General features: G+C 57.7%; 1 protein-coding gene across 3 annotated transcripts in view; it reads left to right on the top strand.

Moving 5' to 3' along the window:
- The first annotated feature begins 1,849 nt into the window (after positions 1–1,849).
- Positions 1,850–12,996, top strand: part of RBPMS2 (RNA binding protein, mRNA processing factor 2) — a 29,460-nt gene continuing 18,313 nt past the window's right edge. For 2 of the 3 annotated variants that reach the window (XM_055716764.1, XM_055716763.1), the window contains exon 1: positions 1,852–2,194. In XM_055716764.1, the coding sequence (XP_055572739.1) occupies positions 2,135–2,194 (60 nt within the window). In that variant the 5' untranslated portion in view covers positions 1,852–2,134. Of the gene's footprint in view, positions 2,195–12,996 lie in introns of all 3 variants that reach the window. The other variant, XM_055716765.1, reaches the window with a different exon arrangement.

The raw sequence follows: 12,996 nt of genomic DNA, 5'->3' as shown, positions 1-12,996 counted from the left end.
TGGGTGGAAGGGGGGGCTCCCCCTGTGCTTTGGCAGGCTGGGTGTATTCTTTATGTGAAAAGTCTCGCCAAAACCCACCCTGTAGGACAACATTGTAAATAAGTAAATTGTTGTGGTTTTTTTTTACTTAAAAAGTGGGGGTTTTCCTCCCCTCTTGCAGGATGTGGCAGGGATCAGGTTCTGTGGCTTAGCTGCTCATTACACAGCCTTACCAAAAAAATAGTTGCTTTGCCACGGTCTGTATGAGAATCAACACACAAATCCATGGTGCCGCCTGCTAACGGCTGTTGCTGCTAAAAGCCCTAACCTAGAAAGCAAGGAAATACAAAGCCGATGGGCCCAGGAGGACATTTATTCCCCTCCAACACACCTCCTGCGATGAAACCACATGGCCCTACAGGCACTTGCTTGACAGTGGGACTCACCTCTGTGATAGTACTGCTTGCACCAAGGGTGCTGGAGTTCCTTGGGTTGTGCTGGATGATCCTTGTGCATGGGGGCAGCTGAGTTTAGGGTTAAAGTTTCATGGGGAGCCTCTGCATAACCAGGTGGCAAAGCCAGTCAGGGGCTGGGGCTTGAACAGGGCAGTAAACCCAGGTGTCAGCAGAGAAATCAGCTGTGATTGCCCCCAGCCAGGCTCACACTTCTTCACAACACGCACATGAGCAAAACGTCATCCCTGAGCTACTGCTGGAGGCAAGTTGTCACTTGGAGCCAGTCATGGACTGAATATTTTGAAGTGACTTTCAGTGCAGTTGGCACAGGCCGTGGGTGCATTAGAGTATCTCCAGCCAGGGCTAACCCTGGCAAGCCAAGGATGGGGAGCACATGTTGCTTTTGCATTGTGGGGGGGCTATAGGACTGCCGGGGCCGGGTAGGGCTGATGTTTCCTCTCACTTTCACCCAGCCTTGGTGCTGAGAAAGCAGTGAGGACTGGGTACTAGCAACGCTGGTGAAGCTAAGTGGCTTAATGTGATCCCCTGAACATCTCCTACTTGGCAGGTTAACCCCGAACCCTTGGGGTTTGTCTCGCACAGGGACCGAGCTGTGGGGCGCGACATGCAGGATTGAGCCACATGCCCCATTTTCTGCTCCCGTTATGTCCCCAGCTGCGGGCTGCCCTTTTGCATGAAGGCCTGGAAGAAGGCGGGACCCTCTTCGCCCTCTCCAACTGTCATAGCGGAGATGGGAAGGGGTCAGGCTGCTCCCCGGGCACGGTGGGGGGCCCGCAGCAGGGCCGGGAGCCCTGCCAGGGCCTGGCCCCAGCCCGTGCCAGCCTCCCCGCCTGCCTCGTTGGGATGAGGCCGGTTCGGCAGCAGCGCAGGCAGAAGATGGACAGATGGACGTGCCCAGCCCTGTGCCTCCTCCCAGGCCCGACAAGCAGGGCTGTGCCCCTGGCACCTCCCGGCTGTCACTGGGGCCGGGGGGCCGCTGTCCTGAGCCCCTGAGGCCGCTGTCCCGGGGGATGCGGGGCCGCTGTCCTGAGCCCCCGGGGCCGCTGTTCCCCATCAGGCGGTTACGGGGTTGCCGGCCCAGGGCCGTGGGGCTGCGGTCCCCCACGCGGACCCCCGCGGGGCTCGGCCACATCCCCCTGCCCCGGGGACACCCGGGGGGGCAGCCCCGTGCCGCCGCGGCGGAGAGACCGGCGGGCCCTTTAAGAAAGTCAAAGCCCGAAAGTTCATCAAAGTTGAGAAAGTTTTTCGTGGAAAGGAGGGGGGTTAAATAATTAAAATAACTCGAGCCCAACAAAAAAAAAAAAAAAGCCCCGCACCCCCCGGGGAGGCGGGCCAGGCCGGGATTGGCGGCGGGCGGCCCGGGGGCGGCCCCGGGCGGGCGGGGCGGCGGCGGGCGGGTCCCGGCCCCGCTGCTCGGTGCGCGGCGGCGGCGGCGGCACCGGAGCGGCGGCGGGGGGCTGGGGCGCGTCGGCCCCGCAGCTGCGGCTCGTTGCGCTCCGCTCGGCCCCGCTCCGCCCGGCCCGGCCCGGCCATTAACAGCGGCGCGGTCCCGGGACGCCGCATGTGAGCCGGGAGGGCAGCACCGCCCCGCACCGCCCCCGCACCGGCCCCGCGGAGCTCCAGAGCAGCCGGTACCACTCCCGCCCCTCTGCCCCGGCACCCCACCACCCCACCCCACCATGAGCAACCTCAACAAGGACACCGAGCACACCAACGGCAGCGGCAACGTCGAGGAGGAGGTAGGCGCCAGGGACGCGGTTGGGGTACCGGGGCTTCGGGGAACCGGGGATGGAGCGCGGCGGTGGGAAATCGGGGATGGGGCCGCGGGGAGCTCGGGATGCGGTACCGGGGCGGTGGGGAACCGGGGATGGGGCGTCGGGGATGCAGCACCGGGGCCGGAGAGCAGCGCCGTGGTCGGGGAGCCGAGGACCCGGAGCTGGATCCCCGGGGTCGTCAGGGAACCGGAGGCGAGGTGCTGGGGAGCTGGGACCGGGCCCTGGCAGCCGGGGTACGGAGGTGTCGGGGCCGGGCCGTCCCGGAGAGTGGGTAGGGGCTGGGGGTCAGGTAGGGCGAGCCCCGACTGGGGGTCCCCGACGTCAGCCCAGGGTCCCTGCAGGGCAGGGGACTGGCAGGTCCCCGCTCCCTTCTGCCTAGCCAGTGCCCGGGGGCACGGTGTGCCTCCCCAGGCCCCTGGGGCTGGAGGGCACCAGGCTCCTGCCTCCAGGCAGCGCTCTGCCCGTGTGGGCTGCTGGGGATGTGCTTGGACCGCGGTGGTGGAGACCTTGCCCCGGTTCCCCATGTGCTGGCAGCCTGGCTGGGGCTGGAGGGCTGCGAGCCACCCTGCCAGCAGCCCCCTTCGTCTGGATGGCCGTTGCAAGCCAGAGCCTGGGTGCTGCTGGACCCTGTGCTGGAAGGGCTGCAAGGGTTGCTTGTCCGTAGCCACGTGCAGAAGCTGAGCTTCCAACCCTGCATATTTGCTCTCCATCTGTTGGAGCTGCTGACTGGGAGCTAGCATTGCTGCTGGTGCAGTGCCTCTCTTGTTGCACCCCTTGAGCAGGCATTGGTGCGGTGGGCTGCAGGCTGCTCTCCATCTTGGAGAGGGCACTGGAAAACGCCTGGCCTCAGTAGCATTTTGCTGCAGTCCTCCGCGCCTGGCCCTCGGGACCGGGGAGATGCTCTGTCCCCTCCCCTTGCTCTCCTCCAGTGCGCCGTGCACTCGTGCCGCCGCAACATGGCGCCTGGCTTGCTCCACCACCCACCGGAGCTGGAGGGTCCCCATGCACCAGCTGTCTTGGGGCTGTCACACCTGCTGGTCTTCAACCCTGGCATGGGGGGACCCGGGTAATGGGGTGGAATGGATTGGCAGGCGCTGTCTGTAGTGTTTCTCTCCCCTGCATGGAGCAGGGCTTGGGCGATGTGACGGGATGTGCATGTGATGCTGCTGGTGACATGGGTGGCACTGGTGTGGGTGGGTAGAGAGACAGAACACCTGGGGCCCTGGGAAGCCTCTCTGGTGCGGGGAGGCTCGGTACCAGGGGGTTTCATGGGCTGTGCACGCATGTGCAGAAGACTCAATGAGTCTCCTTGATCCAATTATTCACTGGCCTGCAAAGCTTCCTGAGGTTGATGCTGCTTGGTGCATCCCAGTGGCGTTGCTCTGGCTGGGCTGGTGCCTCATGGGTGGTGGCTGGGTGAGGTCTTGGTGCTGGGGCAGAGCCAGCTCATTCCCTACGGCCAGGTGGTGGTTTGGTGAAGTGGGTGCTGGAAGCTATTGCATTTTGGGAGCCTGGAAATCCTAGCCCTTTGGGGAGGCTGGGCTGCCCTGGAGTGATGATGCTTGGTGGCTGAAAAATGGAATTAAAGATTGCATCCCTGGGGGATGGGGAAGGGGTTGAGCAGAAGTGGCCCCTGCTCTCCATCGTGCCACCTCTGAGTGTGTGTGTGGAGGGGCACAGTCCAGTCCACCCTGCCAGAAGGTCTGAAGCCTCTCTGGGTGCATTTGTCACCCTGCACCTGGTGGTGCAGCAAAGGACTGATTACCCTGGAGGTGGCTGAGGATGCCTGGGAGGTGGTGGGCTGGGACTGGGGGATGGTGTCCCTGTCCCTGGTGGGGCTGCTGTTGGAAAGCCCCCTCTGCCAGGGTGCATTACAAATAACTCTGTGGGTGATGAGCTACTGGTTGGGCTCTGTGGTGGCCGCTCTCAGCCTATAGGAGCCCTCTGAACGCTTGTCTTTCCTTATGTCTTCCTGGCTGACCAGAAGCTGCTCCTCACAGCAGATGAAGCTAATGGTGACACAAGGAGTGACCTTGTGTTCAGGGTCCCAGCATGATCTGTGGGGCTTAATCCCTCATCCCACCCAAATTCTTGCCCAGAGCTCCCCTTGATATGTAATAAATATGTTTAGTGCAAAGTGGAATCAGTCAGTCCCAGCGTATGCAGGAGGGTGTGCTGGAATATTTTTCCACACTGTGTGGATAATGCTGCCAGATCCTGGTGCTGCAGACACTCCTCCGTTCCTGCTCCCCCCCTCCCACCTCTGCTGGGAGTCTCCTTTGCTGCCCCCCCAAGTGTTTGCAGAAGGGTGCTGTGTGCCCCAGAATGGTGGGATGAAGCTCCCAAATTCAGCTTTTCCCTTTATCTTATCTGTGAGCCCCTGGATCTCGCAGCCACTTCCTGCCCGGTGACATGCGGAGGACAGGAATGCCTCTTGCTCCTCTCGAGGCCGTTAACGGGAATGTTAAACAAACAGGGCCTAATGTCAGTCCCTGCTGTTCCTCACCAGACACCTCCCCAAACTTGGTCCCTCCCCACTTGCAGCTATCTTCTGTTTAGTTTTGCAGGCAGCCGCCGATCTGCGTGACGTGATGGTGTGCGTCCCAGTGCTGCCGAGGGGCCGTGTGAGACAGGCGGCTGCTGAGGTGGTGCATGCCCCTGCCTGGGGCAGCTGCTGAGGTGATGCACGCCCCTGCCGCAGGCAGCTTGCTCCAGCAGCCGGACCAGCTTGGGGGCTTGCCGTGGGTAGTGTGGGTGTGCTTGTGGCCGTGTTGCAATAAGGAGCCCCAGGGTTTGCCTTGCTGTCTTGGGTGACTGATGCAGAAGTGTTGCTTCTACACTGCATGTTCATCCTTGCTCTCCCAGAAGGTCACTGGGAAGCTGTAGGTCTGTGGGCAGTGGGGTGGTTCTGGAGCTGGCTGTCTGATGCCTAAAGCAGGTGGCTGAAGTCAGCGGTTATCCCCTGTGTCCTCTTGGTCAGTCTCGAGAGCCTGCTTGCAGCTCCGTGATGGTGTCTGCCGCTGCTGTGGTAGAGCTTGGACATTGTGGACTGCTGAACATGGAGAGCATTAAATGTGAGGTTGTGCTGGGTGGGCAGAGCCCAGATGAGGTCCAGGAGAAACTACCTGGCTCAGCTCTGCTAGGAGAGGATCATCTTCTGTGCTGAGCCATGGCAAGGCTGCAGGTGTTGCCCATTACAGCGAGGCAATGACACTAGGGGAGGCAGAAGGTTCTCGGCTTCCAGACCTCCTCCTCAGCAGCAAGTAGTTCATCCCTGGCCTTGCTTAGCTGTTGCAAGCTGAGGCTGCCAGAACCACCCAGGAATGCCACTGGTGAGCAGCCTGTGTTACGTGCTGGATGTCTGTAGCACTTCATGGACTGGTGCCAGGCATCTCTTGATTTCTGTAATCTCTGCTTGAGTGGACCTAGATAGCTCTTGCATGCATGGATTCTAGCTCTCTGACTTGAAACGAATAAGGTTAATATAATTTCTGAAGTCAAATGACTATGATGCTGCTCTTTGCTACAAAGAACTTGAGGGTGTAGTAGGTATGGTCACCACTTACTAATCCTTTTGTATGTGGTCTGGCTGAAGCATGATGGTGCTTGAGAGCTGTTTTCATGCATCATGAAAGTCCCCTTAATGTTAGATTCAGCTTTGTTAGTGACAGATTGTTGGCTGAGCGAATACCCTGAAGTCACCGTGAACACAGAGGTTCTGGGAACCAGTGTGTTCCCAGACCTCTTCTTGGTCTGTTGATGAGTTGCTGTTACTGGGGGAGAGACATGGGAATCTCCCTCTTATCTCTTCACATCCTTGTGCCTTTGTAAGTACCTGGTAAAGGAGCTTCCTTCTCCTGTCTTTCTCTTTCAAATCTAAGTTTTAGACATGAGTCTAAGTTGCTTTGAGCATCAGTATCCCAACTAGTCCCCGTGACGGAGTAACTGTTCTTCCTCTTGCTACCTGGCTTTGTAGCTGGTCTAGTAAATGAGACCCAGCTTCAGAAATTAGTCTTCCTCCCTGGCTGATCTGAGGAGTTGCTGAGCAGAGCTTTCCCTCAAAAATGAAGGGGTTTCTGGTGGTGCCTGCAGAAGTTGTTATGAAGGACCAAACCCAAAGGCTCCCTTGCTAGCAAGTGACTCTGCTTTCCCCTCACCAAAGTAGGAAGGATGCCCTTGGAGAGGTCTGGAAGGTGACTAAGAGTGGTTCAGGCTTTGTTGTCCTTCCTTGTGCTTCTACTAGGGGAACTGGTGCTGTGGGAAGTCAGGTGTGACTCAAACTGGTATGGAAGGCTTTTGGAGCCAAAAGAACCTTTGGGCCTGCTGGTCTTTGCCATGTGAAGTCATGAAGACTTTGCTACTTGGATCACAGAGCAATGCTTCTGCCTGTCCTGGACCTCAGAGTGCCTGAAGTAAAAGCTTCTGCTTGAAGCCTCACCAGGGTGTGAGTGTGGAAGTGAGGTGGTCAGCACCTCGCCTACCCTGCTCAGCACTTTCCCTTCAGGAGTACCAGGTGCTAACTGAGAGCCAGTAGCCTCCCTGGGGCTGGAGACCAGCAATCTCAGAAGTGTGTTCTTGGGGATGTCTGTACATCACAGGCCACCCCTGGAGTGGGGAAGTACCTTCTGCAGCAGCAGCCACCATTACACGAGGATGGCTCATGTGGTAGAGGCTGTAAGTGGAAGAATTAATTTGTGCTTTAAAAGACCTGTGTGCCACGTGGGATGGCTGAAACTGAATTCCTCCCGCATGCCTGGAGCTGCAGAGCTGGACCTGGTGAGGGAGCAGGGCAGTGGAATGCAGCTCCAGCACTGGAGCTGCTGAACCTGGGCCATACTGAGGTTGTCTGCGTAGCTGTGGTTCTGAGCCAGCCCAGTGTCTGAGGAGGGATGCTGGGTCAGGCAGTGGTACCAGCACTGTGAGGAGATGTCTGCCAGGAGACCCTGCCATTGCTGCAGTAGCAGTGGATGCTGCTGGCTTGGTGAGGACACTGACCGCTGCACTGTAGGGTCATGGTGTGGTTGAGAGGCTGCCTGTCCCAGAGCCTGCTGTCCTCCTCAGCTCAGCCCCAACAAAGAGGGCCGTTGAGACGCTTTGGATGATGGCTGGACAGCAGGTGAATGTGGAGCTAGAAGCTTACACAAGGTCTAGGCTCTCCTTGATGTGTTGGGGGTGGTGAGGCTTTCTTTGGCCCCAGGGCTCACCTGCTGGCTCTTGCTTGGAGATGAGAAGAGGGATAGTGCTGACACTTGCTCTGTACATCTGTCTGGTGAACATTATCTCCTGCACCTAGATCTGTGGACAGGGACAAGATGTTGACCTGTGGCTGTGTGCCCTATGGGAAGGAACAGTCTCAAGCCCAGCTGGACAATTGTTATCCAGTGGTAGGGCGGGATGGCAGAGCATAGCTATGAGATCCTGCCTCCAGCCAGCCCAGTGGCTGCTGCAGTGGGTTTCTCTGGAGGACAGTTGCATGGGACTGTGTGTGCTGACCTTGCAAATTTCTCTCCTTGATCACTGAGCCCAAACCTACCTGGCCGCAGACTGTGGTTGCTGGAAACCCAAGGACCTAGTAGGGCAGTCTTACCTATGTGGAGGACCTCCAGCCCTGCTGTGTAGCCCAGAAGAGGCTATGGAAACATTGTACCTCCTGCTCTGGGGGGTGCATTGCCTCCTGTGCCGCAAGGGATGTGGGGTGGGTTCTTGCATTAGTGCAGGGTCGGGTCTCAGTACGTGGCTGTGTGTCAGAAGCTGCTGGCCTGGGGATGTGTGTCCCTCCTACCTGCTTTCGAGGGCAGGAGGCTGGTGTCTGTCTGCACATGTGACTCTCTGGGGTCACCTATAGCAGTGGCTTGAAGTGCAGAGCAAGCTACAGACTTGGAGAGGGCACCCAGCTCCTGGGAGATACCAGAGGAGGGAGGGAAACCTTGCCTCCTGTGGTTTCCCTGCCTGCAGTAGGATGCCAGTGGGGAGCTAGCTGGGGCACGGTCCCCACTAGAAGCTGGTCATAAATCTTGGGCTGTGTCATATCCATTCTTACTGTGTGCTGCTCCCCAGGCTCTCCTGGGCTGGTGGCCTTACCTCTCTCTGCCTTGCCCTCTATATTGTGTGGGCTGGGTACCTACCTGTGGTCCTGTGGGGGGAGTGCCCTGTGGTGCAGAGGGAGATCAGGGCATGATGCTGCCTAGGGTCGGAATGTCTGGTCCCTCTTTGGGTAGCACAGCTCCTGCCCACTGCCTAGTGGCCCTGTCTTGCCAAGAGCTGGACTAATGCAATGGTGACATAGTCCTGTGGGTACTTGTCATCCTATTGGTGTCCCCAAAGGTCTCCCTGTGACTGGGGTGACACTCCAATAACCGCTGTCAACAGTGGAGAGCTGTTGCAAACTTTCATCTTGCCATCACTTGGGTTTTGTGGACAACTTGCTTGCTGTTGGGCCATGGAGATGCGAGGCATGCTCCACGGGGCTGTGGCATGGCTGTTAGCATGCTGCCCTGCATCGGGTTGATTTGAGGATAATCAGTGTGCCTCTCTGGGTGTGTCCTGGCTCTGTGGACAGAGGAGGCAGAGGACTGAAAAGTGCCCAGGAATTGCCTTGCAGTGAGGTGAAGCAGAGAGATTTACTCTACCTGAGATGAGACTGTACCTTGTGAGAGTCCTGCATCCAGACCAATGTCTTCTCAGGGCAGAGGCTGGCAGGAATGCTTCTTACCTCTGTGCCTCCTGCCAGGATAACAAATGCCTGGGCATGGGCAGGAGGAGCTGGTCTGCAGCAGGCTTACCTGGTGCGATAGCTGTCTCCGTGGGTAAGGTCTGTGGCTCTAGCTGATGGTGAGATGTGTCTGTAGGTCCCTGAACATCAGAACACCCAGCAGATGTGCTGCTGGGCCTCTGGAGCCAGAGGCTTACTGCAGTGGGCTGGGTAGTGCAAGCATGGATGTGAGTGTCCTTCAGCAGCATGTTGGCTGTAATACTTGTGCATGTCTCTTCTAGCTCAGGAGACCCCTTGGCTAGGTGGAAGGCTGTGATAGCATCCTGAGGATGCTCAACTGGCCATATCCCTGAGCTGGGCAACTGCCCTGTTGGCACAGTAATCTCTTGGGAGTTGTGTGGCTGGCATCCCTAAATGTTTCAACAGCTTTGAAACTCTGCTGTGGCCCAAGCTCCCTTGGGTGCCATCCCTTCCATGAGATCCTGCAGAGGTGCAGGGGATGGAACTCGGTAGTGGAGAGCCGGGGGGAGTCTCCGCTGCAGGGCTATGCCAGCAGCGCTTCCTCTGCTGGGGCTGGGGACTATTCTTGGGTGCTGTCCCGTTGTGCCTGGACTTATCGGCTCCCATGTGCTTCCTGCTCTGCCGGCCAGAGGCTGGTGCCTCTCCCAGCTTCCCCCACTGCTTGAACGCCTTCCTAGCCTGACCGCAGGGGTGGTTGAGCCCCATTGATGTGCCTTTGCCTGACATGAAGGAAGAGCAATGCTGGGGAGGGGCTGATCCAGCTATAAGCAGTGTCACATGTGAAATGCCCCAGCCTTGGGGACAAAATACTCTCACACTCAGGTTTGCTTGTGGTCAGCTTGCCTTCCTCCTTTTTGGAAAGCAGGATGTTGGTCCTTGGGTGTCTTTTGTGCAAAAGGCTGATTTTGGAGAGAAATGCCCGAAGCCCTCCTTGCTTCAAGTGCTGGGGGAAGTTCAAGACCCTCTTTCCCCTCTGGGGATGGGGGAACATCTTTCCGGTGTGTGTGTGGGGTGCCCTGTGGGTGCTTGGGGCTTCCTGGATAGAGCAGCTTCTGGTCTGATCCTGCACTGGGGTTCAGTGCTACCCCACCTGCCGGTGCTGCGAGGACATCGGAGCTCTGCCAGTGCTGGAATTGCAAGCAGGCAGCCAGCTCTTGCAGCCTCCCTGCTCTTGAGCCCCACAGGTGTCAGGGAAACTGAGGCATGGAGTGGTGAAGGAGCCTGTTGGCCAGCCCCTTCCCCTTGGGAGGCACACTCGGTGGTGGTGGGGCTGCCCTGCTTTCTGCCTAAGCTGTCCCTAGCACAGACCAGCCATCTCCCTGTCCCAGCTTTCCCCTGCCCTGCATTGCTGGGGCAGGGACCCTGCAGCCCCAGTCCCAGGTGAGGGTGTGCTCTCATTTTGAAGCATTGGCTGGGGAGCTGAGCGCTTCCCTCCCTGCAGCCCTGTTTTCAAGCTCGCTTCCCTGCCTCTTGCTGCTGTGCCTTATAAGTCCTGGCTCCCGGAGCAGCTTGCTGCATTCCAGCAGCCTCGTGTCAAATGGCCCTGGCTGCATGGCTGTGGCCAGGGCTGGGCTCTGCATCCCCCTGTGGCTCGGCCTGGGTGCTGGGGGCCCCCAGCTGGGATGCTTTCCCATGGGAAGAGCTGTAGCCTGTGTGTCTGAGCTGCTGGGACCTCAGGGTGGCTGCCTGGAGTGGGCACTGCACTTGAGGTGCTGTGGCAGAGCTTGTCCCTGTCGTCAGCAGTGTGCTGTGGGGCTCCCTTCTGCTGGTGGCATAGGAAAAAGGCTCGGTGGACATACTGGTGTGAATGAGTGGGAGATGGCTTGCCTCCAGGAAAAAATGGCATTTAGCTGGGAGTGACTTCCTGGAGATGGGGATGTCTGGTGCCATGGTGTGGATGAAGCACTGGGGCATGCTTCTGCTGTAGCTGGCCTCAGGTGTTTCCTAATAGCTGGTGGTAAAGGCTTGTGTGTGTTGGGTGCTGTGAGCATGGCCCTGGGACCTGGCCAATTTTGGGGGGCTACAGCGGCCACAGCTGAGCATAAGCAGGGCTGTAGGTAATGCAGCAATAGGGCTGATCAGGCAGGAGGGAGGGTCAGCCTTGCTGGCTTCTGGGAGGATTCAGAGCTGTCTGTTAACAAAAGCTCAGTGCTGGAGACCTACCAGAGCGGCCTCGCTGGAGGTGGGTACTTGTGCCTTTGCACCTATGTTTCTGACATAGCTTGACCCTTCTGGGCTGCAGGGCAGTGTCTGGCTCTGCTTGGGACTCCCTTTCAAGAGCTCTTATTTAAAAGCAGATGTGGCCAGGAGATGTGGATGCTGTAAAATCCATGCTGACCTCCTGGCAGTGCTGGGGCTGTGGTAGGAACAGGCAGTAACAGGCAGTGTTGCTGTTTGGCTTCTTTAAAGCCTTGGTGCTAAGTACCTGGCTATGCTTGCTAGGTGTGTGTCCCTTCTGGGAGACACAGCTGTGTAAGGACTGCTTTAAAGCCATGACAAATTGAACACTGAATGGGTTTGTCCTTGTCCCTCCCTCTCTCCCTTCTGAGTGGGAGGCTATGCTGGGATCCTTCCTTTCTGAGATGGCTTAGATGGTCTTGTCCCTCCTGGCACATGTCTGCCATGGTGGTGATGATGATGATGGCATCCATGGCCCAGGTGTTGTGTGCCCAGCGGGTCCTGTCAATCCAGGTGGAGAAGGCCACAAGCTTTTTGGGGAAAACCTGCAGGGAGAGGAAGGTTGGGGGGGTTCGCCCAGGTAGGACACAGTGATGGGATGTTGTGGTGTCCCGTCACCATGAGTGGTGAGCCCATCCCACCTTACCTGGGGGAAGATGACATAGTGAGCCACCAGCCTGGGTGCCAGTGGGGCTGAGCCTGCTCCAACCTCCATCCAAGCAGCCCATAACTGTGCACAGCTGATCGTTAAAGCAATTAGCAGAGCTGCACTGTATCAGGGGAAATTTAGGTTGGCTGTCCTTCTCCTGTTCCGCAAAGCACCCTGTCCCTCTGGGTGGCCATGCAGCCCCTGGAGAGGTGCACCCTGTCCCCACATCCTCCATCTCTGCCAGGTATTTGGACTGGGGACATCCCCAAAGGGGGCAGGGATGGGGAAGGGAAAGCATTTTCTGCAGGGCCTCCAGCTGTGTGACCCTGCTGGGCTGTCTTAGGCAAGAGCTGCTCCTTACCCCACTGCCCTGCTTCTCTCTGTGCATGTGTGTCTGGTTAAGACCAGTTGTCCTGGGTGAGATGGAATTGCTCTCACCTGGTATCACATTTTGAGTGGTTGGTAGCAGAGGCTAAGAGTGAGCATTCCTGGAGATCTTTCTGCTGTATCTTCAAGCTCCTGCTGAACATCCAGTTTGGTCCAGGCAGTTCCTGATCTAGCCCAGGGTGGAGATAGATGTAGAGAGATGTACACATTTTTCTTTTTTGTCCTGTGGCTTTTCCAGCTGCTTTGTGGGGAGGCTGGATAGCTACATGGATCTGGGATTTGGTGGCAGGGAGTTAAAGCAGGGCAAATGTACTTAAGCAGAAGCCTGCCCTGTCTTGGCATGTTGAGTGCAAGGGCTGGAAGCCTGGATTCATTAGCCCTGGGTGGTCCTGGTGGCCTTTAAAAGCCTGCAGGACTTAGCCTGCAAAGGGGTGACTGGAGAGTCCCAATTCAGTTAATACACTGGAAGATGCTCATCCAGACCCTCTTGCCCTAATCAGTGGTTTCCTCTTTCTAGGAGCAGAGGGAGGAGGCTGGACTCCTGATCACCTTTGCTTTCTGATTGTTGCTGATCCCATGTTCACACCTGATCTCAGAAGTGATCTCACTCTGCCCCTTGAATGTATTGCTCTGGTCTCTCACCAGCCTTGCCCTCCCTTCCCTGAATGACTTAGTCTTGCTTTCCCCTTTTTCTAGATCACTTATGGATGTGCTGAATTGCAGAGATCTCAGAAAACCAACCACTTGGTTTCATTGCTTCTGACAAGCTCTTCTGAGCAGAGACCTTCCTCGGTCCATCTTGAGGTCCTTGGGGAAACC

The sequence above is a fragment of the Falco cherrug genome, chromosome 7, assembly GCF_023634085.1.
Source record: "Falco cherrug isolate bFalChe1 chromosome 7, bFalChe1.pri, whole genome shotgun sequence".
Lineage (NCBI taxonomy): Eukaryota > Metazoa > Chordata > Aves > Falconiformes > Falconidae > Falco > Falco cherrug.
Note: the sequence above shows the minus strand (reverse complement) of the source record. Positions and strands in the feature narration are given on the sequence as shown.